This window comes from Alligator sinensis, unplaced genomic scaffold (assembly GCF_000455745.1).
Source record: "Alligator sinensis unplaced genomic scaffold, ASM45574v1 scaffold1044_1, whole genome shotgun sequence".
NCBI classification, from domain to species: domain Eukaryota; kingdom Metazoa; phylum Chordata; order Crocodylia; family Alligatoridae; genus Alligator; species Alligator sinensis.
Window position 1 is genome coordinate 1,375,124 of NW_005842283.1, and position 26,312 is coordinate 1,401,435.

The following is a 26,312-nucleotide window of genomic DNA, read 5'->3' on the forward strand; positions in this document are numbered from 1 at the left end:
CAGTTCATTAGCTTCAGCCTGCACTGGGAAAAGGCTACAGGCTTCAGATTTATATCATAAACCCTTAAGCCACCCCAGTGGCTCTTCATCCTGAACCTAGTAGGTAAGGTTAAGATTTGGGTGTAAGATCTAACTTGCCATCACTCACCTCATAGCCTGCCCCTTATTGCAGTGTTTGGAACTTAACCATATGCTGCAGATCTTGTGTACAGAAAGTCTGCCATGTTACAATGACACATCCCCTCTTCCTGACTTCTGGCCCTTCAGCACTTATTTCTATTTATGGGCAATAAAAGGAAGTCCAGAAGTAACAAAGATCTGGCAAACTGATTCATTGCATTTTGCATTGTGTGAAGGAACCCAAGATAAATATTAGTACCATATGCAAGAAAACTTTTGGTGCGGGCTGTATAATACAATGTTAACAGGGATAGGTGGATCAGGCTAGTCAGGGAGGAATTCACATTCAGCCTTAAACAGCATACGCATGTCCTTATTGCCAAACATTTTCAGCTGGCCCCACTTAATATCAGAAGACTTCACAATTTTGAATGCACTTATCCTCAATTCTTGAAAACTAAGAGTACCATTATTAATTTACCTAAAACCATACAAAATATATACATAAGCAAGGAAACAAACTAGGTTACCCAAGTCCCAGTGATTACATCACTAGTCTATATAGCTTCCATATTTATTAACAAGTACAGCTTCTTTATATTTTTTTGAATATTTGAGGGAAATACAGGTTGTACAAGTATGAAGTTAAAATACTGGTCATACTAGCAACACCATAAACAGGCAAAATTTCAAAGCAAACTTAAATGATCAAATGCAACTCAACGGTAAATTCAGAGTAATTTACTTTTTACAACATCAACATTTCAGTAATCATACTCTATCATCTTTTGGATAAGTTAGTTACTTGAAAAAAGTGAAATAGATCTTTAGTCTAAACACAGTCCTAGAACTAGACATAACTTTACTTGCCAATATGTCAAAGTAAAATACAGAGAAATGGAAAAAATACTATATTTACTCAAACACAAAATAAGGTTATTTTCCTTCCTAATCAGCATGAGGAAAAACCCCTCATCTTAAATTCACATACAAGGAAGTCTCACTAAATACACTGCTGATCTTTGACCTCCCAGTAAAAGTAGCATGTGCTCAGTAATGAAAACCAACTATAAGTTTGATTAAAATCAGCCAGAAATGAGCACGATTATAAAATACATGATCTATAGCGGGCAAACTTTTTTTTTTTTTTTTTTAAAGGAAAATTTTTCATGTCCCAAGTCAAATCAGCCAAATCAATTCCAAATCCATGTGAATCATTCAAGAACCATATGTGGCCCTGCTACTGGCAAGTATCCTCCACCTGAACCTGGGGCTTCAGATACTTCCAAATCCTTTGGCAGGCTTCCTACGTGCAAGCCCAAGCCTGAAGACCTGTGGTTCGGATGCCTTTGTTTCACTTGCCCTCAGTCGTATGGCTGTAGAAGCAAGTTAGGGAGGAGTCTCCTATTTCCATAGTCGGTGCGTAGCTAAAATCCTGCCACTGGAAGCTGGCTCTTGCAGGGAGTCCTGTCCGTAAGCAGACCAGAGTGCCCCCTGCCACGTTCATGGTATGTCCCCTGCCCTAGGAAAACCACCTTTATGGTCACGGTATTTCTCCTAAGGAGAAGTTAGTGCAGCCCATCTGAATAATAAATCTGGTAGTGTCTATTGCACGCAGTCCCCCTCAGCAACTGACTCTTTTTAAAGACATGGTGAGCCACTACACTGAATACAGCTTGACTTCCTCTTCATTCCAACAGCTGCGCTGTGCCTTTCTTTCTCATTTCAATAACTCCCATTTCTTCACCAGCCTTAAATGTCTGGCGAACATCAACAAATGGGGCCCCAAACCTGTTGCATATGGATTAGCACAGCCCCACGCTCCAGGATGTGAAACCAGATCACGTTGCTATATGCTTCATCTGCATATAAATTTTGGAGGATTCCAGGACTCATGACAAGAACACCTGGATCCAGTCATAAGTGGATGACTAATTAGCACATGCATTTTTTTTTTTTTTTTTTTTTTTTATAGGGAGTGGGGTGGAAAGGGCAGTTATCTGGAGTACATACATATACTGACCAGTGCTGAGCTGTGGGGTCACCAGAGCTTGAAAAATTGTTGCATCTGCTGGGGCCCAGCCCAACGAGCTATACAGTAAATTGAGTACCTTTCGGCTCTGGACTAATACCATGCACAGTTTGTACGATAAGTAATAGGCACTCAAAATGCTGTTTAAGTGTGTTTATGGAGTACCTGTGCTTACACTTGCAGCAGTTTCAAAACAGGTAACATGCATTAATTCTAGACTAAGTCTATTAGTACTATATGAAAATTACTACAGCTATTTTTCTTTCAAGGTCAGCATTTTCAAATTTAGTTTTCACTTCCATGTGCTCATGGAAAGCGGGGTCCGACAGGACAGTAAGGAGGAAGGCAAGGGGCTGCAGGAGAAAGAATGGGAGGGGAGCACAGCCCCTCCCCCCCCAATTTATTTTTCCTACTGTAGCAATGACAAGGGGACAAATTCAAGGCAAACCTCCAATAATTAGATTCTATACGTGGAAAATTATATCACATTTATAAATTTTCCATTTATAGAATATAATTATTGGGGGTTCGTCTTATAATCAGGGTCATCTTGTATTTGAGTAAATACAGTGCATAAAACAAAATCTTTGAATAAGCTGTTTCATGATCATTTATTTCAAAAAAACAAAATAACAGCAGTGAAAACATTAAGACTTTGGGAAATCTAGGTAAGGAGAAATTAACAAGTAAGGTTCTGTCATATATTTCTACTGGGCTCTCCAGGCAATCTGTACTTTATACTTCTAAGCGGTTTAAGTTTCCTTTTTGCTATGGCTTTCAGGAAAAACAGCAGCTTCAGACATTTGGTGATTTTTTTTTTTTTTTTTTTTTTAAGATGGACTTGAGTATCTAGTCTTACTCTAGAATCAAATTTGTTTATCAAATAGGCATCCAAAATACTAAACAAGTAAAATGAGTAAACATGATATTAAACTATTTTGAAAACATATTTAATTCTTAAGCTGAGATAATTTTAAGCAAGTTTAATGAGAACTTTTTTAAAGGACTTTCAACTGAAAGAATATACTTACAGCTTCAGCTTCAGCTCTTGTCTTGAAAGTAATCACTGCATGAAGAGAAGAGTCATCGATCTGGCAATCTTCAATTTCACCATATTGCTTTTAATATGAGAAAAAAAAACTAACTGAAATTTTTCTTCTACGCAAATACTGTACTTCTCATATGTACTCAAACAATCTACATAAAAAAAGTGATAAATGTCCAAATGACTTTGGCAATGGTAAATTTCTATATTTTTATTTTTTTTTAAAACACTTATTTTCACATGCATTTCTGACACAGCTCAAACCCTGCAGCATACTGCAACTGTTTGGGTCCTTTCCGTAAGTCAGGGATGTCAAACTCGCTGTGAGCTAGACCCAGACCTCAGGGGCTCCTTCACGCCAGATCTGTGAGGCTACATTTGATTGGTAGTATGGCTCTGGGGGCACGTGGCAGCACAGAGCACTCACTTGTTAACAGTGTCAAGGGCGGGCAGCAGTGCAGAGCTGAGGGTTAAGTGCATTTCCAGTAGCCCACCAGACTACCTGCGGGCCTGATGCAGCAGTTTCATGGGCCAAACCCAGCCTCTGGGCTAGGCCATTTGTTTGACACCCTTGACATAAACCTATGGGTATTCCCCCTCAAAGTTTCTTATTTACGCTTAAAGCAATTTTGAAGTGACTCCAATCTTTTAGAAGTATGTCCCAGAGCAGGGGTGCTCAACCTCCAGCCCATGGAGCCCTGGAATCCAGCACACAGGGCTCCTCAAAGGTCAGGAAATTTGATGGTGGGGGAACAGTGGCAGTACTGGCACCTCTCCCTGATGCCTAAACCCCAAGCCCTGTGGGACAGGTCAGAGCTGGGGTACAACTGCCCCCCCTGCTCCCATATAGCCAAGCCCCCTTCTCTCTGTGTGGCTGTGTTGATAACTGGTTTACAGGAATGCAGCCCAGCATCTTGGACAGTAGCATCCTGCCGGTAAGTCTGTGGTGGGGAAGGGACATAGTGGAGGGAAGGGGCATAGGCGGTGCAGATCCAGGTCCCACAGTGAGGGAGGGAATGGGCCCACGCACAAATCCAAGGATGCACATGCCCCCCATGCCTCCCCTGGGGGTCCACATAGCAGCAGGGAGCTGCACTCCCTCCCCAACCCCTGCAGGGTCAAAGTTACAGTGATTTAACTAACTTACATCTACAGAAGCACGCAGTTGTAACAGTTATATTATAATTAGGGATCTACTTAAATCGAGTTTTTGCGTTTTACAGGAAAAGCAGGCAATCCCCACTTTCCCTAAAGAGCAGGAAAATGCTCTTCCCGCCAGTAACTGACAAAAATCACCGGGGGTGGGAAGGGGGAACAGCTCACTGGCACAAGCAGCAGCACAGGGACCCTGTAGAAAGTACACTCTCCCAGCAAGGCTCAGTGATTAAGCCAATCAGCATGCTGACTGACCCAATCACTGGGCAGCACAGGAGACTGGGAGGATTTAAAGAGCACACAGCACAGTGAGGCTGGCTGCTGCACTTAAGATCAGGTTGAGCGAGAAGACAGTCCACAAAGCAAAGTGCACGGACTGTATGAAGCAGTACCCTGAAGGGACTCTTCAGGCAGATGGTGGCAAACTGTTCTGTCCAGCATGTAATGTCATGCTGGATCTAACCAGAAAAAAAAGTATTGACTAGCACTTAGAATCAGAAGGGCACCTGAAGAGGAATGAAGAGGAAGGCTGCAGCAGATGAGGTGTGAATATGCTTTTATTTAGGGTCCAGGCTGGGGGAGAATGGGTTGGTCAGGCAGGGCTGCAATGCTAAGCCATCTTGGGGCCCTGGGCAATGTGGCTATGCCTGGTGGGAGAGGGCAGATGGAAATAGAGACCCACCCAGGAGGGTTAAACTAAAGCAGCAGGAGCTGGGGAAGGAGCAGAGAAAATCGCGAGTCTGGTGCTCATTTTATGCCCATCACCTGTCCCACAGTCATCCCCACTCCCATTCTCTCTGCTACTTCAAGTTAGCCCTCCACCCCAGCAGGATTTTTTTTTCCAGCAGCTGTTTGTGGCTACCAAAATAAAAAAAAAGATGAGGGGTGGGGATACTGCCAGGCTCTCGGCCAACGAGTTGCATAAAGGGGAGTGAAAAAAATGGGAGCTGCCCGTACAAAAAGTGCCTGGCAAAAGAGGTGGCTGCCAACACAATGGTCTCCTGAAAATAATCAGTGGCCAGTGAGATTTAAGTAGATGCCTAATTATAACACCTGAAAGTCTTTTCCTCAGCAGCATCTCCCAACCCCCTTTTCAAGGAATTACTTTTTTTTTTTTAACTGGCCAGGGAGAGTCAGAAGCCAACGGTTTATTTTAGAATATTTTGTTTAATTAAAAATTGGGTTTAACTTCAATAAGCAAAGTCTGTTTGGTAATATCTTCTAACGGATCAACAATTCATTTGGGAGAGATGTTAGACAAGCTTTCAGGCACAGAGGTTAGTGTTGGGGAAGCTTGTCATATTTTATGCTTTAAAGTTGCACCTGTTTACAGAGTAGTGAATTACAGTATTGTTTAAAGTTTTCTTTTAGATTCAGCTTTATTTAATCATTGCTTAAGTTCTGTATAGCCTCATTATTATCTGAACTTTTCATTCTGCTGGTGTCTGCAATATCAACTGGTCTTGCCTCCCGCAAGCAGCTTATGACCTTCCGTTTGCTCACATGAGGTTTCTTTCCTTTTCTATCACTGTGAGAAGTTTTTCTAACACAACATAGTAATATTTGTTAACAGCTCAAATTAAATGAACTTGGCACTAACTGGCTGAATCAGAGGGATGAAATGATTGGATATGTTAATGAAAGATAAGGGAGACCAATGGATAATGCCCAAAGTAAGATACCAGAAAAAGGCCAAATTAAGAGGTGTACTCATGGTGGGTCTGCTGAACAAAGGAATATGCTGACAGAATAAAATATGGGAACACGAGGAGACATCAAAAGGAATGAAGTTGTAGAAAAGCATTAAAAGGAGGCAGCAAGAAAGTTGTGTGTGTCGCTGTCATAAATCCAGCCTTCAACACCTGTCTGGACTGTTTTAGTCAATGATGCACCCTTTGCTTTCAGGAACTCAGCAGCTGTCTTCTCTTTTGAGCAAAATAACATCTGGGATTGGGTGAGATCGTTGTACTGTTTTTCTCCCTCTGTATATAGAAACTGCTAAGCTAACATTTGTTGTATTAATGAATTAGACTTTGATTTTAGGACACCGAGTTGTCCGTGTTCATATTTCACGTTCCATTTAAGGGTTAATAGTGCTAAGAGATCGTTAAAGCACAATCTGGGAGACAGTGGTGTTAACAGTTAGTTAGAACCATTCTTTGGGCATTTTTCCAGTGCTCCACCACAAGGCATCATCATCCAAAGAAAAGAAAAACTGAAGTAATTACATACCGCAAAGTGAGGAAGGAGATCTTCCCTATCACTTTCTGTGAATGCAGAGATCTCTAATGCCCTTGGTCGGTGATCCACTACTGCATGAACAGGAACTCCTCGTCCCCGGCCTCGTATTCCTCTCCCCCTGCTACGTGATGTACCCCGACCTCTTGCATGTATTCCTCTGCCACGACTTGAAGAAAGGATCCCTCGTTTGGCAGCCTAAGAAGTTTGTATGTAAAATATCAGTAACTCTGATGCACACAAGTTAGAGATTAAGACAGAATTTAAATGTTATGTTATAATCACAGTGGACACTTAATTCCGCTTTAAGAAATGTCTCAAAATGGGCTACTTGGTGTTAAAAATAATTAAATCTTCTATCTATACATTTTTTCCAAGTATCTGTTTCAGAAATGAGTTAATTTCCTTGAATGAAACAGGTCTCAACTTTGGAATGGAATTGAAATATTTTAGATGAAACTCAGAGTAAGGGGGACAAACTTTATGCTGTAGCAGTAAAGGTCTCGATTTCTGAAAGTATTTCAATGTATGAAACTGTTTCTAGTCACTTCACAGAAATCATAACTTTATTAAAGCATTGTAAAATATCTAATGTAGTATAAAGCTACAAGCCTCTTCTCCTAAAAGACAGCCAAGCAAGCCAATTGTAACCACACACAAATAAGAACATTTATCATAGTCACTGCTGATCACTTAAAGTGTCTTTATTTCAGTGCCCCTATTCCAAATGTCATCAAAAGAATAATGCCACCTGAAGTTCATGTTAGTGGCAATATGGAAGGTTAACAGGCATGGTCAAACTTCATTGAGTTAGCAGAGAATTAAGCAAAAAAGCATTGCCAATCTACAGTAAAGAAAGGATTATATTGTAAGTATATACTATGCATTTTAATATACATCACTCTCATACATCATAAAGATGATTAAGAAAAGTTGCATTATACAATTAAAAAAAAAAGTTTATTCTCCAAGTGTTTTAAAAAAAGAAATAGACATGTAATTTGTATTTGGAACATTTCCTGATCCAGTTTGATTTATATAAATGTTAAAAAAAAAACAACTCAGGAGTTAGACTATATCTTCTTAAAAACCAGTTAACAGGATGACACTGTTTCTCTCTAGCATTTTAATTTGATCAAGATTATGTTTCTTCATGCTGACAATTATTTAAGAGAGATGTTCTTTTTAACAAGAATTATCAAAGTAGTCCAGCATTAAGCTCTTTATAAGCATCCACAGCACCACCTATAGACAAATATTAAAAAATACATTGGCTCTTTTAAAAACTGTTACCTGCTGTAACTCTATAACACACCAAATAATGCCAGCTTTTAAAAATATGTACAAAATATGAACAGAAAAGTGATCAAAACATGAGTCGAGTGCAGGAACTGAAGATATGAAGTATCTCCAATAAAGTTTAAGAGAAAATGGCTGCGTACAACCTACATAAATGAGGCTTCATCTTTGAAACTTCATTATACAACAATTTATGCTGTAAAGCAACTTGCAAGTTAATTAAAAAATACATGAACACTCTGTTAAAAATGGCAAATAACAAAAAAAAGGAAAGAAACATACTTCAAGCTGCAGTTCTGTGTACTTTCGTCTTAGTTCAGTGACTTCTTCCCCAGCCTGCATCTTCTTGTACAAATCCAGCTCAGTATCCAGCAATTCTTTCTGCATCTAAGAAACAGTCAAGAAAGGTTATTAGTTCATATATGTCTTACTCTCAAACTGGGAAATAATCTGAGTGACCACAGTCCTGCTTGTCCATCACAATACTAAAGGGTAGTCATGTGAGGCTGTCTTAAAAGTATGCAGCATGCTAGGACTAATATGATACGGTCTCCAGGGAGCTAGGTGGCTGTTAAAGTTACAGTGAGGGTCTCCTTTTCTGTACATGTGTCTTAAAGTAGAATCTTAGGAGACAAAGCTAAACATAGAAAGAAGGGGATTCAAAAACTAGAAAAGGGTAACGTCTATATCTAAGCCGTGTCTTTTCAGATCTTACTAAGTTAGCTCTAACTTAATAGGCAGTATTTCTATTCCATTGGGTATCATCCTTCAGAAAACAAAACATGATAGCAGGTTTTGAGAGCAAAGTGAAATTCAGTTTGCAGTGAGCTTTTTCAAGATCCATGTTGTCATGGTTTCTAGTACTGACTGAACAGGTGAAACAAAGTAGAAAAACAAAATGTGATCTGCCACTGCTATGTAGTTTTGGTAGGGAAGCGCCAAAAACATGAATTCTACAAGACAATTCAGTATACAAAATGATAAGCAAAACAGACAGCATCCACTCCAGTGGCAAACAAGTTTAAAGCCACTATAGTTCAGTAATGTGAGAAGTCCAACCAGTACTTCAATGCAGAGAAAAGCAGGTCACAAATGTGTTCAGTACACTACCAAGACCTCTGCTACGAAAACATTTGAACCCTTTTGCACATGCACCGATTCACTTCTCCCAGCATGATGTGTTAAAAACCATAATATACAAAACCAAATGCAGACTTCTAAGACCAAGTTGGACAAAGCCTTGGCTAAGATGAAATAGTTGGGGATGGTCCTGCTTTGAGCAGGGGGTTGGGGCCCCTTCCAACCCTAATTTTCTGTTATTCTAACCCATGCATACAGATCGTGGTAAAATGTGTTGCTCAAACAAAATTCAGATGTGTCAGATGTAATCACTAAGGTCTGAGGCACAGGAGACCTTCACGTATGACCACGTATTTGATGGAATTTTGTTCAAATTTGAGAATCTGGAAAAGACAGCAACCATTTGTTCCAATGACACATCAAATAAAAAGAACATGCGCAAATTATTTTATATTTACATATGCTGATTTTAAACCAATGTGTCATGTGCTCAAGAGCTGACTGTAAGAGATGAAGACCTCACAGGTATGGTGACAGTGTGAGAGTTAGAAACCAAATGTCCATCACTGAATGATAAAGGAGGAAGATTTTTCAGAAGAAAACTTGAGGCTTTGAAAAAGAAAAGAAAAGGCTGGATTACTCAAACTGATAATGCCAACATGAACATCCTACAGACATCTTTTCTTGCTATCTCTCAAATTACATGACTTTTATAAGACAAATAGTACTACAAAATCTTCATCTTTTCCTGTGCAAGACTGTTTCAAAAAAGTCACAGGAAATAAACTACTTCTTTTTGTATAGTTTTTCACATATTGTTTTGCCATGTATTCATCACATGGCCCAGGATGTCCAAAGTCAACTGTTTCAAAACTCAAGAAACATGACTCGCAGTTCAAATTCACAAAGCACACAATGGAGTCTGAGGTTATATAGGTTCAGGAGTTGGGAAACATTATTTTTTGATGCTTTTATTTCCCCTTCCTCCTGCCCTCCCCCCCCACCCTTTAGTTGGACCAGGATCCAAAAGATGAAAAGGACTAATTAAGGCAAGTTAGGTGGCAGTCAGAGGTTTCCACATTCAGTGGGAGCAACATTTTGCAATCTGTGTGGCACAGTCACATTGATCTAATGCACTGCATCTACCACCTTAAGTTTTCAAGGCTCCATTTGCTACCCAACTTCAAGCATTAAGAAAATGCTACGAAGACATTGTTTTTTTTGCCAGGATCGGCTGTGCCAGGATGTATCCCCAGCATAGCTGATCTGCTTGATTTGCAGGTATAGACATTGATCAGAGCCACTGCCCCACAGGGTTATTATTATAGAATAATGGCCCCAGATACCCGACACCCCAACTTGAATACATGCTTCCAAACTGGCGTACTGTGCCAGAAGGGTATGGACATTTGCCGCAACGGAGTGGCAAACCTGTTCCCAGGAACTGCTGGCACAGCCCTCTTTGGGCATCTGTAGTGCAATAAGAGGTAAAGATATTTGCATGTTCGTATTTTGCCTCACCACAGAAAATTTTATTGCAGGGCAAAGGTGACATCTGCTTACAGTCCCAGCAACAAGGTCCTTTTGCAATGATGTTAACGTAAACGTCAAAAAGAAGTTACCCAAGTAATGCAAAGTGTTTTTTGTTTTGTTTTTTACTTTGTTCAGATGACTGATTCCTTCCCCTACCTCTATCACTTGAAGTAAAGGTGGCTCTCATGAGGGTGCTTTTTCTTTGGTTTTTTTTGTCTTTAATTAAGAGCAAAGCAAAGATTTCCCTTAATGGTGTACAGTGTCCTCTTGTTGATACCTTCAATAATTCTCTTCCAGGGCAATTTAACTTGCATGTCAGACATCTTTGGCCACCTAAACAAGCTTCAGGGGTGGAACATGAATTTTCTGTCCATTTAAGGACAAGTACAAACATTCAGCAAAAAACATGGAAATGACTAGTCCTGAACTGCTTCCTCTCATTTCAGACTTCAGAAAAATAAAGACCTAGTCACAGTATTTGACTACTCACAATTCACAGTTTAGCACCCACTCTTATTTTATACCTACTTGGGACTATTTTCTTCTCCAGAACCTCCTGGAGCACTGCTAAGACAAACTGATAATTCTCCAGTCACAAAACTACATATCTGCCATTTTCTAACTCACGTATCTGCCATTTTCTAACCAACTCTGAAAACTTTAATTGAAAATAAGTTCAAGTTCTCATCCCACTTTTATCTCTGCAAGTTTTCTCACTATAAATTGAGATGCAACACAAAACATGGTATTGCTAGCACTCTCTGATTAAAATCATGTTCATGCTGAATTATTTCCCCAGTTGAACCTTATAAAAAACGTTTCTATTAATTATACTTAAATTTGTATCAATTATACTTAAGAATGAATTTGCAAGTTACTGCCTCATTTATAACGGAGTTCATTCTTTAACATCTGTTATTTCTGGCATAGTTACAGTTCAATTTGTCCTCAAGATAAGGTTAGAGCTCTTTGGGAAGAGACGTTAGGACATCTCAACCTGAAAGAGGTCGCTAGCTGCAGAAGATATGAGAAACCTGTTTTTCCAAATGTTAATATACATTTTACACCCACATATTGTTTCTAATCAAAATACAGCAATATCAGGGTTCCACTGTCTCAGGATGCCCACACTGAAAAATTAACACAAATTCCAGGACCAATTCTTTTAATGTGATACCTAAAATAAAAATACATGCCATAAAATTTTATCAGCATAACAGATGAGGTAATGAAGCCATGAGCAAGGTCACCTCAATATTTATGCATCAAATCTGTACTTCACCATCATTTTGTAGTTACTATTTTTTAAGTTTGATCTGCCTCTTAAGCAGATTGCTCCATGTTTTTTGCTCACATATATGGTTGAAGGTCCTTTAAGACTTCACCACAGACTGGATTCAAGGCCATTCCTGAAAGAGGAGCTTCCTAAAACAAACACATTAGAAGGGAGAAGTAAACATTTTAAGAGCTGCAGATCAGAATAGCTGGAGGAGATCAAGATTGGTTGTGGTCCTCTAGAGAAGTACCAAACACTTTTAAGAATACCATCAATAGTTTTTAAAACCTTCTCTTTTTTATTTAAGTATCTCCTTGTCTGGTTGCTAGAGCAGAAGAGAAAACAATTGGGGTTACTCATTTATAAAAGGACTGATATAATTCTGTAACACTGTTCTTTCACTAGGCCTTTTAAAATCTTTTTATAATGGTAGTGGATAACATACCCTCCCCACAGATAGCAAAAAAAATCTGTCATTAAAAGGCAATATAACTAGGTCAGAAAGCAGAGTTGGAGGCTGATTTTTACATTGTGGGAAAGACCAAAGTAATCAGTCTTTTGTAGCAGCAAAAAGAAAAGCAAACAGAGAAAAAGAAACCTCTCAAGTCAAAACCCATTCTAAGTAGTTAAAAGAAATTGAGAATACTATGCAAGAATTAAGCAGTATGCAAAGTGGGAAGGTTCAGTGAGATATCTGTAAAATATCTATGTACTACATTACTCCTCACAAGCCACTCTTTATTTGACAGTACTGTTACATAATCAAGAATGAAAAGGACACGAGGTTGCAACCTAGGCAAGAGTAATTTAGAACATGAAACAAACCTAAATCTGACCCTGAACTTCAATGCAACTTTTTGCTTAAGATATGCTGCATTCCTCTGAGTAAAAGACACTCCTGATTTTAAGATAAACCTGAATTTTATGACAAACTAACAAAATAAAAACATTAACAAGGATAATGGGTTGTAGCTGTGTTGGTCTAAGAACATAGGCAGACAAGGATGGATGGAAGAGCACACACCAACTGCTGAAGCTTCCTTAGCCTGACGAAGGGTTTTTGAACCCGAAAGCTTGCTTAATAACTATTCTCCAACCATTTGGGTTGGTCTAATAAAAGATATCAAATTCACCCAAGGAACCTTGTCTTAACAAGGATAACATATCTTTGATACATAAAGAAACTTTAACTTTTTTTTTTTTTAATTTAACTTGAATTCAAGACTCAGGAAATTATTGAAAGAAATACCTGGTTTAAAAAGTGCATTTTATAGCTGAAGGAATATGGTATTTCTCTTAATGTTGCTGTTTTTAAAAAGCCCAAACAGGAGAAATTGAGTAGTTACTTGGGATAAGCAGCAAAGACAGTGTGTGCGCGCACGATTTTAATTCTTATGATATATTTTGGATATAAGTATTACCTAGTAACAACAGCAGATAACAAATTTCAAACAAGTACTGTGGCTTCTTTAAGTGATGGAAACATACAGAATAATCTTATGTAATTGTGTATTTAAATTATCAGTCAATCTAGACAGATTTTTTTTTTCAAATATTCACTCTTTTTCTAATTAATAAACATGAGCATGTAATTCTATAATAAAAAACAGAGTACCTGAGCCTTAGTTTTCATGCTTTTCAGAGGAGGTCCTCCAGATGACACACCTTTTAATTCATCCTTTAGCTTGGTAATGCTATTTGTCAGCGTTTCCAGTGTTTTCATAATTTCTGCTTTGTCTTCTGATTTCATGGCTTTGTTCTTCTCCAATTTTGAAATCAACATCTGTTCAATTTTAAAAGTTACTTTTTTATGTCTTAACTTAAACAATGCTTATAAAATATTTTTAAAGATTTTCCAGATACATTTTATACTCTTGTATATTATGCTCAATTGTAGTAGGGTACTAAGCAGTCGCATTCACCATCTGGAACAGAACTTTGTCAGACATTTACTTCTGAGCCTTAGTGCCAAGGACAACCTGATCTACAGAATACTGGTATGGACAGCAATTCACCACCAAACCATAAAGCTGACAGACTTGGCACTATGAGGACAAATAAAGCAAAGTATCAAAAGCATTTTTACTGTAAAAATGCTCTTTACAAATGCAAAATGCAAAAGCTCTTTACTATAGTTAGCAACAAAGCAAGACAAGAGTAAGATGCTTCAGAGATCAGTAACTATAGATACTTAAGGAACAAGACTGCAAGATGTTCAGAAGTAGCAACAGCTGGAAGTCATATGTGGCTTCTTTGCTGACGGCATCCAAGGAAAAAAAAAATGGTTGGAAAGATCTAGGAACCAAGGGAGCAGCCACTTCATAACAACCACGGGGAGAACTGTCTCCCCCAGTTAAGATTAAAACTTATATTTATGCAAATCTCACTCTCTCTCTCAGGATGAAAGTCAGAACCAGAACACTGTCAATAATAGTGTCCCTAAAGAAAGACTGCAATCCATGCCTACACATTTCTAATTATTCTAATAATGAAAGTTATTGACATTTTACAAGTCAGATTTCAACTCATTTTTACCATCTTACTCAAATCAAAGACATTCAACGTTTAACATTTTACCTTTTGTGTTTCAATATGCTTTTCTAAGATTTCTTGCTTCTTCTTCCTCACATCTTGTTGAAGTCTTAGTGCTTCCTAGGAGTATAAGATTACAGAAAGTTTCTAGATTTTGAATGATGAGCTGCTCAACAGAAGTATATTCTGTCATTGACTAAAAAGTTCTGTGTTAAATGATTTAGAAAATCTGATAACCACCACCAAATTTCTAGTAACAAATATAAACTAATATACTTACAGAAGGCCATTCAAACACAGTACAGCAAAAGCTTTGTTATCCGGCACCTGTGGGGAATGGGGGATGCCGGATAACCAAATATGCCGGTTACCTGAGAGGCCCAAACAGGTGTCTTTGCCTGTTCAGGCTGTCGCTTCTCCTGCTGCGTCCGGTGCGCCACCACCCCTCCCACCACGTTGCCGGCCCTCCCACTGCGTCAGTATGCTGGGGGACAGGGAGGGAGGCCCCCCGCTCAAGGTGCTATGCCCCAGGCCATGGGGACTTGGAGAAACGGGAAGTGCCACGGTGGGCACTTCCGGTTTCACTTTTACCTTACAAGCTGGCATGCCAGTTAATAGATCATGCCAGTTTGTAAGGTGCCAGATAATGTGGCTTTTACTGCTGTATTTGGGAAAGCAGTGTCAAACATCAGGATTTGATAACCTGATTTAGGCAGGTGCATTCCTCTCATCGATTAAGTATCCCTCCTTCACTGCAAGTAGGGTAATCATCTATAGCAGATCAGTACGTTAGTGAAAGGCAGAATATTGTACTCCACAGTACCAGAGGAAGTATTTTTTAATGCACAACATTAATTTACATAATTTATAAGCAAGAGCTCAGACATGTAGGAAAAATATGTTGTAGGATTCAGTAAATTAAGCTTTATGGTCTAGTTCTAGGTCAAGGAAGTCAAAAGTACATTAAAACGCTGGGGTGTTCTTTTGGGAGGGGGGGTTTGAAACTTTGATACCACAGCCAAAATAATTAAGTTTTCTACCCAGAAAGAAGCTAATCAGTTGCATCAAAGGTTTATCTTGAAGCTATTAGGAATGTAACTCTTTCTGAAGACACTTATGAATGCACAAATGAGAAAAACACATTTGTCTGCTTCACTACTGTGAAAAAACCTATACTTAGAGGGCAGCAAAGACCAGGCCAGAGCTGCAGCTCAGCTCCTGTTAATGCTGATTAAAATATATAGATATGTATATTCCTTAATCTCATTAAGAATATGAGATTATTTGTCTGAATCATTCAGACAAAGAATGGGAGTAAGGGGTTAGCCCCAGGACACTGAGAAAGAATTAATCAACAAGTCTGACATGGAGCCGTAGAAATGTAAAAACCCACCCGTGCATGAGTCAACAGGCTAGTATAACCAAACTACAAGAGTATTTGCCACAGAATTACTTCATGTAGAATGAAAATACACCAATAGCCATAACAAAAATACTAATGCTGCATCTGTATATCCTCCTAAATATCAGCTTAAGTTCTGCTCACTTGGTATGTTATGTTTCATGTGCAATCATATTCTTTAGTAGCTGCAACCTCCAGAGAGGATTATACACTCAAGGGGCATGAAGAAAAAGGGAACGGAAAAGGAAGATAGGTAAAAGGCAAAGAGATGAGAAAAACTAATGAAAATAAGAAAAAGAAAAGAAGGGTATCTTACATCTATCACAATGAGCCATGATTTTCTCGTAAGTAAAATGGTTATAATAGAAATCTCTTTAAACAGAAAAAAGCATGAGGCAGTAAGCCAGTTATGTTGCAGAACCTTAGTTCTTTCTTCCTTTTAAATGATTATTCAGTATTGCAGTTGAGATTTTAACCAATGGCTTCTAATTTCTGACACCTAATATTAGATATTCATCAGCTTATTTTCAAAGATGCTGAGCAACTGCAATTTTAGTTTATGTCACTGGGTGCTACAGGTACTAAGAACTTCCAAATATCAAAGGAGTCTGGTCCCATGTTACATATAATCACAAAGCCCTGCTTAAAGTAAAAAAAAAAAAAAAAAATTTGAAAACCCTTACAGACAATGTACATTAGCCTAGACTCTATTTAGGAGCTGAATTGTCCTTACTGCTTTTGTATAAACCTAAATCGGATGGATTCAACTTGTGTGCTCATACACAAAGACAATATATTCAATCTATATTTAGTTTACTCAAGTAAAAGTGAACCAGAGGACCCAAAAGTGATTTTGAAAACGTAAACTGAACTGGTGAGTGTCATCTAGAGCCAGGCGTGTTTTTTTGGCTTTATTCTCCTTATACTCAAAAGGAAATTGAGGACTTTAGTATTCTTTAATATACTTAAGTGAATAAATGAAGGGGATAAAGTACAATTAAAACAGGCTAAAGAGCTGGACAATTCTCACTTGAGGAGGGTAAATACAGCAAACAAGAGACAATTGGGAAACAAAGTTAGGATTATACTGTACACCCTTCTTCCAACTAACAAAGAAAATTAACATCCCAACGTGAAGATTCTTTTTTCCATTACAAAAGCTTCATATGTTGTGTCCTACTGGTCTTCATTGAACTGGTATGAAATACACTGCAAAAAGTAAACAAAACAAACAAGTACTAAAGTTTTACTTCCATTGCCTTTTGAAACCAACTCTATTCTGCGATGAACACTTGATTTACTAATTCTACCTATGCAGTTATGATGAGATATGTTCATACAACCTCTAACAGTTACAAATTCCTAAATCTATTAAGTTATTTATTTTACATACATATAAGAAGCATGTTTAATTTACCTGTTTTTTCTTCTGTGCTTCATTAGAGTCTAGCACGGAAGTGGAAACAACAGGCAAAGATTTCTGTGCTGCCTTCAAAGCAGCAGGGTTGTACACAGTTTTTGTCAAGCCAGTAGAAGTGGACAATACCTACAGGAGGAAATCATTTAATTTTTGCTAGTAATTTCAGATTTTTTACTTTTAAAAACAGAAATGTTTTAAAAAAATATAGGCTTTTTCATAAGACCGATGACCTCTGCCTCCTTTGATTAGAAGGCTGGTAAAAATTATAGAGTAATAAAATGTTTCTGATAGCTTGGAGTTAAACAATTAATAAAAATGCACCACATCAAGTATTCTAAATGTCTTCCAATTAAACACGTTTTACAGTGAGATTTCAAATACCGCTTAAAAATTTAAACACAGAAGCTTTTTAGGACTTGATCAAAAGTAAGATGACTGAGCTCTTGTGTTGCGTACCTGAGACTACAATTAGTCCTAAATTTTCTACCTAAAATGCTGTTACTTGTGATTACACGCTCTTAAAATACAGGACTGCACCCTAATTTTAAACACTAATGCTCAGAGCAGTCATTGTAGCTGTCATGAAAAGTCAAATGCAAAGCAAGGCTAAAATAAACAGTAAAAGGGAGATTTTCTTTAGCACCACAGAGCACAAAAAGGGATTTTAGTGTCAACTTCACTTCCTTTGCTTCATGTGTAATGCAGCACTATAAAATTTCCCTATGCCTTACTAATCTTCAGCTCAATGCTGATCCTGGGAGGCAGTCAGCAACCAATGTAACTTAAAGCAGCCTTTGCATGCTTTTCAATAATGTTCAGACTCGACTGACACAGTTAGGCCCAGGTTGAGAAGTACAAGTGTCACTTCACTAGGCCCTCCTTAACATATGCCATTCTCCATCACAGCTAAGGATTTGAAGCAAACTGCTTTTGTAGTGTTCCTAAAGATCAGGCCACTATGGAGTTTCAAAGGCCAGAGAAGATGCACATATGGTTTTGCCTGACTCCTTATCAAATACAGCATTTATATATACCATGCATCCAAATCCTAAGACATTTAAAATAGTTCCAATATAAATTTAAGGGAAAATTAAAAATAAAGCTGCATGGAGATTGCTGGTGAGACAGCTGATCAACTGTGTCTTCATAAAAAAAAAAATCTAACACTTAATAGCAAGAAAAAGCAACAGGAAAGAAACAGGAAAAAAAGATAAAAGGCTTAGAAGACCAGCTACAACTAAGAGAGATTTACAATTGAAAATGTTTCACAAAAAGGTCTTTACTACTTTTGTATCTATTGTCTCTACTCTTTCCACTACACTAAAGTATTTTCTAGAGTGGATCTGCTGAGAGAGTAGGAAAAAAATATTAGTACGTTATAAATGCTGTATTATAAAAGCCCATCAGGGTCCTTAAGTGGGCTGTTAAAGGTGAGCTGAAATGCGGCTTTAACGAGTTATAAAACACCAACATCTGGCAAATAGTACTTCAACAAATAGCTTCAGGGCAATCTTCATCAAACAGGCAGGAAAACAACAAAGAGAAAAATATTGACATCTATCTATCTGTCTATCTATCCTTTTCTCCCAAAACACTGCTAGTACCCTGTTAAAAAGGAAACAATTTAACATTTAGCCATTTAACAAAAAAGAAACAACAGAACAGATGTATCTGTTCAGAAGTAAGGTCAGCCTCCCCAGTATATGCAGTATGCGAAGAAAAGGTGGGAAAGCCACCTTATTCAGACCTTACCAAAGGCCCTAAAGCAGATGATCACCATTTCCGTTTCTGAACTTTTTTTCTTACAGCTGCTTAGAGACAAACCTGGCTCACTGTAGGCATATGCATACATGCATGTAATGCAGCGTCGGGCGCTTTTAAAAGCACCCAGCACTGCACTGCACACGTTCGTATAAGTGACAAAATGTGCGTCAGCAGTGAGAAAATGGCAGCAGTGCACTTTTGAACTAAAACACATTAAAGGTGTTTTAGTTTCAAAGCAAACTGTTGCCATTTTCTCAGTGCTGACGCATGTTTTGCCATTTATACAAATATATGTTCTCATGCTCCACATGACTCAATCGAGCCTGCTCTGACGCACTAGATTTCCAGCGTGTTAGAGCAGACAAACATGTATGTATAAGTGTCCTATGTTCTCAGGGGTGTAGCAACTTTACAAGGATGTCTTAAATCGCATCCTATTACTCCATTCAGCAACAAGGACATACTCTAGGAAAATACCTTGCTCTTAACAGCTAATCTGTTTGTACACAGACACGGCAGTTGCAAAGAAATGGTCTGACCCATACAACAGCGCAAATGATGAAAGAAATAGTCGCCAGAAACTGGTCAGACCCAATTTCAACATCTGGAACTTGAGCAAAATTATGCTTTCCCCTAACTCAATGTGTAAACATATACAAACTGCAAATTCCCACCCATATTTGCCTACACACACAGCAAAGTGAAAAAAAAAATTTAATATAGATCTGCACTTCATAGAAATGTATGTTAATAAATTCAAATTGTATGAGAAGAGAATAAAAGGAAGGACTTCCACTCAAACCATAATAGGCTTCCTAGGATTAAACTTAAGTAGCAATAAAATAGATACACCATGTATATACAACTACATATCTTTTTAATACAAATGCACACAAATACTTGAGTGCAAGAAGAAAACAGTATTTCAGGAACTCTGGTACAAAATTAACAAAATGTCTAAGTCAATACTCTAGATATCTAGCTAGTGTATTGCTCTGATCTACCCTAGAGCACACACAGCACAGTCTCCTGTGCCCCACTTCTTCCATACCATGCTGTCTCTCCTACACTCCATTTGCTGCGTGAGCCATCTTGAATCACCCTGGCCGAAACCAGGCAACCACCAGAGTGACAGCTCTGGCCCTAGCTCAGGGCAAATGACAGCTGTAGCCCCAGCTACCATCTGTACCCTGGGCTGGTACTTGAATCTGAGATACCCACCCCCCCATGTTGAAGGGTGAAAAAAAAATCTCCTCTTGGATTCAAGTAAATACAGTACTATTGCACCATTCTAGCGGGCGTTCTGGTTCTTTACCTCTTACACAAAGGTCACTTTTACTTCTGGTGCACACTACTTCCACCAAATAAATATTCTACACCATCTGGATGGGACCATTCCAAGCACAAATGAAGGGATACATGTTTGTAATATCAGTTTGAAGAGGGACACAGAAACCTGAGAGCCTTTCCTTCCCCAGAAAGCAGGCCTTTCAGTTTGTTACAAAGGTAGTTAAAGTTCACAGAACTATTTTGCTAATAGCTCATGGTATTAAACAGATACTGTAAAAGCATTTAAGTTCACCTTTAACACAATTTTTTGGTAGATGAATGAAGGCAACTTGGTATGTAAAACAAATGTGAAACAGGAGTACATACCCACCTTGTTATAATCCTATCAATTATTTAAACCAAAAGTAGTATACACATACTTTATGTCGCTACGTAGCACTGGCCATTAACTGTTCTTAAACTTGTAAGTGCAAAGTTGAAATAATATGAATTCTGTATTAGGAATATATTAGATGCAAGAGGGAACACACAGACATGGTATTTTCTTACCTTTTCAGTTGTTGGAGTAGCTGGTTTTGATACAAAACCCAGTCTATCCTTCACAGATAATTTAGTTACATTCTAACCGAAAACAAAACATAAAATTAATTATTTTTCTAAACATGTGTAATTATGTAAGTTTGTAATGACAATCCAACCACAAAATCTTGAGAGCATACCATAACAAAAGAGTAGAGTCATATACCATACTTTTAAGATTCAAACATCTAGATAAAAGAATATTAAATGCTTGAATACACCAGCTGCCCTAGGGATAAGAGGTCTGAACAGATGGGATGACAAGAATTTGTCCAAACAATAGCAGATGTGGTGGTGTCACTTTGGAAAAAAGATGTTTTACAATAGCATACCCAGAAGTATCTTTTTTTTTTTACATGCAAGGCAACTTAGCTAGAGAAGCCCCTGAACTTAAGAGTTGTAGATGCTGAAAATATGCTGAAAATCCAGGCACTGATTTCCAAATGTCACCTTTCAGAACTTGTGCTGTGAAGCGTAAGCTAAAGATTTTCTTCCTTCTGGTATATGAACCAAAGAAATGCTGAAACTGTCTGGCTATAGACCAGATATAGTGTTTGAAGAATCCTTCAAAGAGAAAAAATCTGCTCTGAAATATTTCAGGATTCATACAGTTTACTATGTTACTTGCTTTCCTTTAATTAAAAGAAATACAACATTTTTCAAAATATCTCCAAGTTAGATGCCGACCATCCACCTCTAATAATGCAGGTTAATGGAAGAGATGTAATATGTTAAATGTGTTGACTGTTAGCAAGTAAAGATTCCAATTCCTGCAGGCAACAAGAACCTCATGAATTAAAATGTAATCTATTGCATCTTTTTCATAACTGATCTCCTGAAATAAAATTCTTCCTGTAAAATCATTTAACTGCTACAGTGGAGCCATAAAACCCACAAGAAAGTATTTTGGAATATTTTCAATGCAGGTTCAGTGGGACTGATGACCAACAAACTAGATTTACAAGAATTTGAAAGTGCACAGCTTTAACACATGGAGGTAAAACCAAAAGGCAAGTTATATAGCAGAAACCTGGCAAAAACCACCTCATAAGAAAACCCTACTACGTCATTATCACTCAAAGTTTGCATCAAAGTGTCCAATCTGTACAAATAAAAATTCTCACATGTATGTAGCACAACAGACCATTTCTAGTAAGAAACCTCTCTCATTAAAGAGAGGGTCTAAAGATTGTCACACAGGCAATTAAGCCCCAAACCTTCAAGTTAATGGGATTCTTAAGGCAGTGGTATGCTCACTTGCAGTGAACTGAATGTAGGGATCTGAACAGTTTAATTTATCATGCTTCTCACAGCTGTTACTTAAGTGGACTGACATTTAGAAGATGGTCTAGACAAGCCAAACGGGAAGTCAAATCTGCTTAATTTCTAAGGCTTATTTTGCTATCCAAGATGCAAAATGAGCACCTCCTGAAGCAAAAACATCTGAAGTAACAGTATTTCGCAACAAGTACTGTTCCTGGATTTTACAATTTCATGCAAATATTTAGAAAATATTTCACAATCAGAAGTTGTTTAAATACAACAAAGTAAAAGCCTGAGAATTTAATAGTTAAAGTTTTATTTGGCCAAGTTTATAGACAGCTTATTTAAATGCATGCTTCCCAACTTCAGTAATATACAGATTATTCTGTGGTGAAATCTTTAAATTGAAAGACTGACAATGGTCATTCTAGAGGGCTATTTCTAACCATATGCCATAGGCCAGCCTTTTGCTGGCACAGTCAAAGCTTGCAACCCGGCTGCGATCGTGGGCTGGGAGCCTTCGCCTCCACAGCAACCACCTGCTTGCACTTGCTGCAGATTCCCAACCTCTCTGTAGCGAGGGAAGTGCAGATGTGATGGAGCAGCACGTGTGTGCTGTGGAGGGGATAGGCAGTATGGTGCAGCTCTGCATCACCAGTCCCCAGTGCTGGATCAGACCTCCCAGCCCACAAGCTACCTAGGTGATTCAGCAACATACACGTGGAAGCATTTAAATGAACCTAATCCATGCCAGGTATTCTGACAATATTTATTTCATCCTGCACAACAACATAGAACAACTCTAGGTACTTCAACATCTAGTTTGACTTGCAACAGTTCATTGGCATCTCCGCACCAAATACTATGTGCCAGTTCAATACTGGGAAACAAAAAAAGGCTCTCTCAATACAAGCATATTTACCATAGTTACTCAAATTCAAGACAAGGTTTCTCCCCCTCCTCCTTTAACAAGCCTCTTGTTTTCTTGCATACAATACACCCTCTCCTCCCAAAAAGACAGGTACTTTTGGGGGCAAGGAGCAGGGGGAAGGTAGCATGTAAAGAGGGGGGGGAATGATATTTTCCTGATTCATGGTCAACTATATGATGTAGGGTAAGCCCTTTGGGAAATGCACTGTCCAGGAAGCATGGCATCCCAGGAGACAGTCTAGAAGCAGAAGGAATTTCCTGGTGCCAGCTGCCTCATCCAAACTGTCTCCTGGGATGCCATACTTCCTAGAGTACTCTAAGAGGATGATGTCACACAAGTTTACATTGCAAGGGCAGGAGCAATACAGTTAGCTCTTTACTATATGTAGTTCTTTATACAAGTTCCTGTAAATAAAAAGTTTTGTTTCCACATCACAAGCTTCATCAAGATACTCCCACCAGCTCACTTGCTGCTTCATATAAGCTACAGTGATCAGCCTATAGCTAAGTCTGTGGAAAGGATGCTACAGGAGTCCACTCTTCAGTTTACTGAATAGTGGTTGGCATCTTGACAGCTCCCTGGCATGCTCAGTGCCTCTAGGCTTGCTGCTTTTCCAGCAGAAACAACTTCCCCACTTGAAATGTGCACCCTGAATCTGGAGGGCTGATTTTAAGGGTGGGGGAAGAGAATATAAATGTTGTATGTAAGATAATATAGCAGCCCCTTAGTATTGGACACTTGACCAAAGATAAATCGTTAATTATCACAACTTTTAGAAAGACTTTCAAGAAATTTTACTTGTACCATATCTTATCAGAAAGTTTTTGAGGTTTCAGACATGTTTGCGTGATACCTGCCACTATAAAAAAAATGTATAAACTAGGAAAACATTACAATACATCACTACAAACACAAAAGGAAAGATCTGTATCATGGACCTTTGCAACAGCAAACGTTATACATACCTGAACATTTTCTGTATTGGCACTCTGAGCTTCTGCAGGCTCAATATTACTTGCAGGTACAGGACCTAATCGCTCCTTGACTGATTGCTTCACTACTGGTAAACTGGGTTGCTGAACTAATGGCTGTATTACCTATAAAAAAAATAAGAAAAAGAAAAAAAAGAAAATTGAAACATTCTGACACCATCAGCAGACGCCCGGCAACCATGCAGGTTACTACAGGATCCTACCATTACAAAGTTCTAGCATGGCAACTGAAGTATTAACTTTATGGGGATTAACACTAACTGCACAATGTATGAAAGTAGCAATAGTTGGATTTTTCGGTGAGAATTTTTAAGCATAAATACGTATTGCTATTCTTCCACATTAAAACATGATCAAAAAGTTGCTAGTGTACTTCCCATGAAGCACTTTGAATCCAGTATTCTTCACTTCACTTGTTAAATTGGTAAGTGACACTGAATAAATAGTAAGAGCCATAATTCTGGTCCTTTCAGAAACTAAATTACCCTCTGCTACTTCAACTATTTATTTGCAAAATTATGAAAATACAAACATGCATATGCATTTTCTGTTTGTATCCACTTCTTTCAGTTGCTTGGTTACAAAACAGATAAAAAGGGAAAAAACATTATGTAAAAGGAAGTCTGATTTAGGATGGATGGAGGCCAACTGAAAAGTAGTATTCTATTTGGTTTGGAAAAAACAAATAAATTTGTGACTGAAAAATGCTCGAGTCTGATCACAAGCATTTTCTAAGAATTATTTAACAGAAACTAATGAAAATCATCTTTGTTACCAGCAGTTTTTCCAAGATCCACAAAATTAGCTGGACATAGTAGCTGTTAACTGGGACAATTAGCAGGGCGATTACAAAAACAGATCACTGTTCCTCCCAAATTCAAGAAAAAAAAAAAAAATCTACCTTTAGTATTGGCAAGGGGGAAAAACAACTCTGGGAAGTCACACTGTTACAAACAGAGGTAAACTAATTTTGATAAAATTAGATCTTGGTACAAAAAAAAAAAAAAAAAAAAAAAAGGATGAAAAACTAAACTTTAGTTTTTAAACGAATTGCAGGTATGGGACCAGAAATTAATTACATATTACAAAAGTTATTCCTGGTTCAGGCCAGGGTCTGGAACGGGCTCCCAAGGGAGGTGGTGCTCTCCCCTACCCTGGGGGTCTTCAAGAGGTTGGATATGCATCTAGCTGGGGTCATCTAGACCCAGCACTCTTTCCTGACTATGCAGGGGGTCGGACTCGATGATCTATTGAGGTCCCTTCCGACCCTAACATCTATGAATTTATGGTTATGGTCCTAAAATACAGATCATCAATGGCACAAAAATCTGGGTTTCTTTGTTCTGCAGTTTCTATCTTCGATGTAACTGCATTTCCCACTATCCTGTAAATGCTAACCTTATGTTTTAATGAAAGTTCAATTTTGCTATTTTTCCCCACTCAGTAGAAGTTAAACTCTGTCCTTCAAAGCCCTACAGTGGAAGAGTCAATGTGCAAAAGGATGTGCCACTGCCCCTCCCTACATGTGCACGAAGGTCAGGAGGAAAAGCATTTGGGGGAAAAGGATATTTCAGGGGAGCATAAAAGATTGGGAAAAGGGCCTTTCATAAAACAAAATGTGCTATCTGCCACTCTTCTCTTCTAATGGTCTGCTACAAAGAAAAGGTTGCATCAGATAAACAGAGCAAATGATAATTAACAAAGTAAATGCTACTTCAGAGCCTCATTTAAACTTTAGAGATGGTTAAATGGAATAGAATAATCCATAAAACACATAATGGTGTCAACATAACCATTTCACCCCAGGACCTTAATTCATATCTTACTAATCAGCTCTTGAAACTCAAAACCAGAGTACAAGGAAAATTAATAAAGCTAGTTTTATTCTTTTAAACCTTATACTCCAAAATAACTTGTCCATCTTTTAGCAATTTAATTAAAAATGCTAATTGAAAAAATAAATTTTAAATTCTATTACAGGCAGTATATAGAATTAACTTTTTTACCTTCTGTGGGGTCGCCTGCATTTGTGGAGCACTGCCTTCTCGATGCCAATAGACTTTAATAAAACGATTATTTAATACTGCTTCTGTGCTTGATATAGCTTTCTTTGCCTCCTCATGTGTGGCAAACTGAATAAGCGCACCTTCTGGATCACCCTGATAGGCAACCTAAGAATTCAAACAGAAGTCAAGCACACACACAGCAGTTACTACTACACACACTTAAATGGCATTTCTATCGACCGAAAGTGGCAAATTTCAGTATCTTCCATGTTCTGATAGATGTTGAGATGGCGGTGCTGCCATGACGGTCCAAGAAGTGTGTGACAGGTAAGAATTCTTGTGGGCGATGTCTTTT

General features: G+C 38.3%; 1 protein-coding gene across 5 annotated transcripts in view; it reads right to left on the reverse strand.

Annotated features, from left to right (window-relative positions):
- The window catches only part of RBM26 (RNA binding motif protein 26), a 90,358-nt gene that overhangs the window by 16,149 nt on the left and 47,897 nt on the right, over positions 1-26,312 (reverse strand). For 4 of the 5 annotated variants that reach the window (XM_006028010.3, XM_025209326.1, XM_014521976.2 and 1 more), the window contains exons 12-20: positions 25,958-26,122; positions 23,925-24,056; positions 20,736-20,807; positions 17,130-17,258; positions 14,356-14,430; positions 13,394-13,561; positions 8,172-8,276; positions 6,585-6,788; positions 3,184-3,270 (exon numbers count right to left, since the gene is read on the reverse strand). In XM_006028010.3, coding sequence (XP_006028072.1) covers positions 3,184-3,270; positions 6,585-6,788; positions 8,172-8,276; positions 13,394-13,561; positions 14,356-14,430; positions 17,130-17,258; positions 20,736-20,807; positions 23,925-24,056; positions 25,958-26,122 — 1,137 coding nt within the window. Of the gene's footprint in view, positions 1-3,183; positions 3,271-6,584; positions 6,789-8,171; positions 8,277-9,433; positions 9,579-10,658; positions 10,845-13,393; positions 13,562-14,355; positions 14,431-17,129; positions 17,259-20,735; positions 20,808-23,924; positions 24,057-25,957; positions 26,123-26,312 lie in introns of those variants that run through there. The other variant, XR_003095090.1, reaches the window with a different exon arrangement.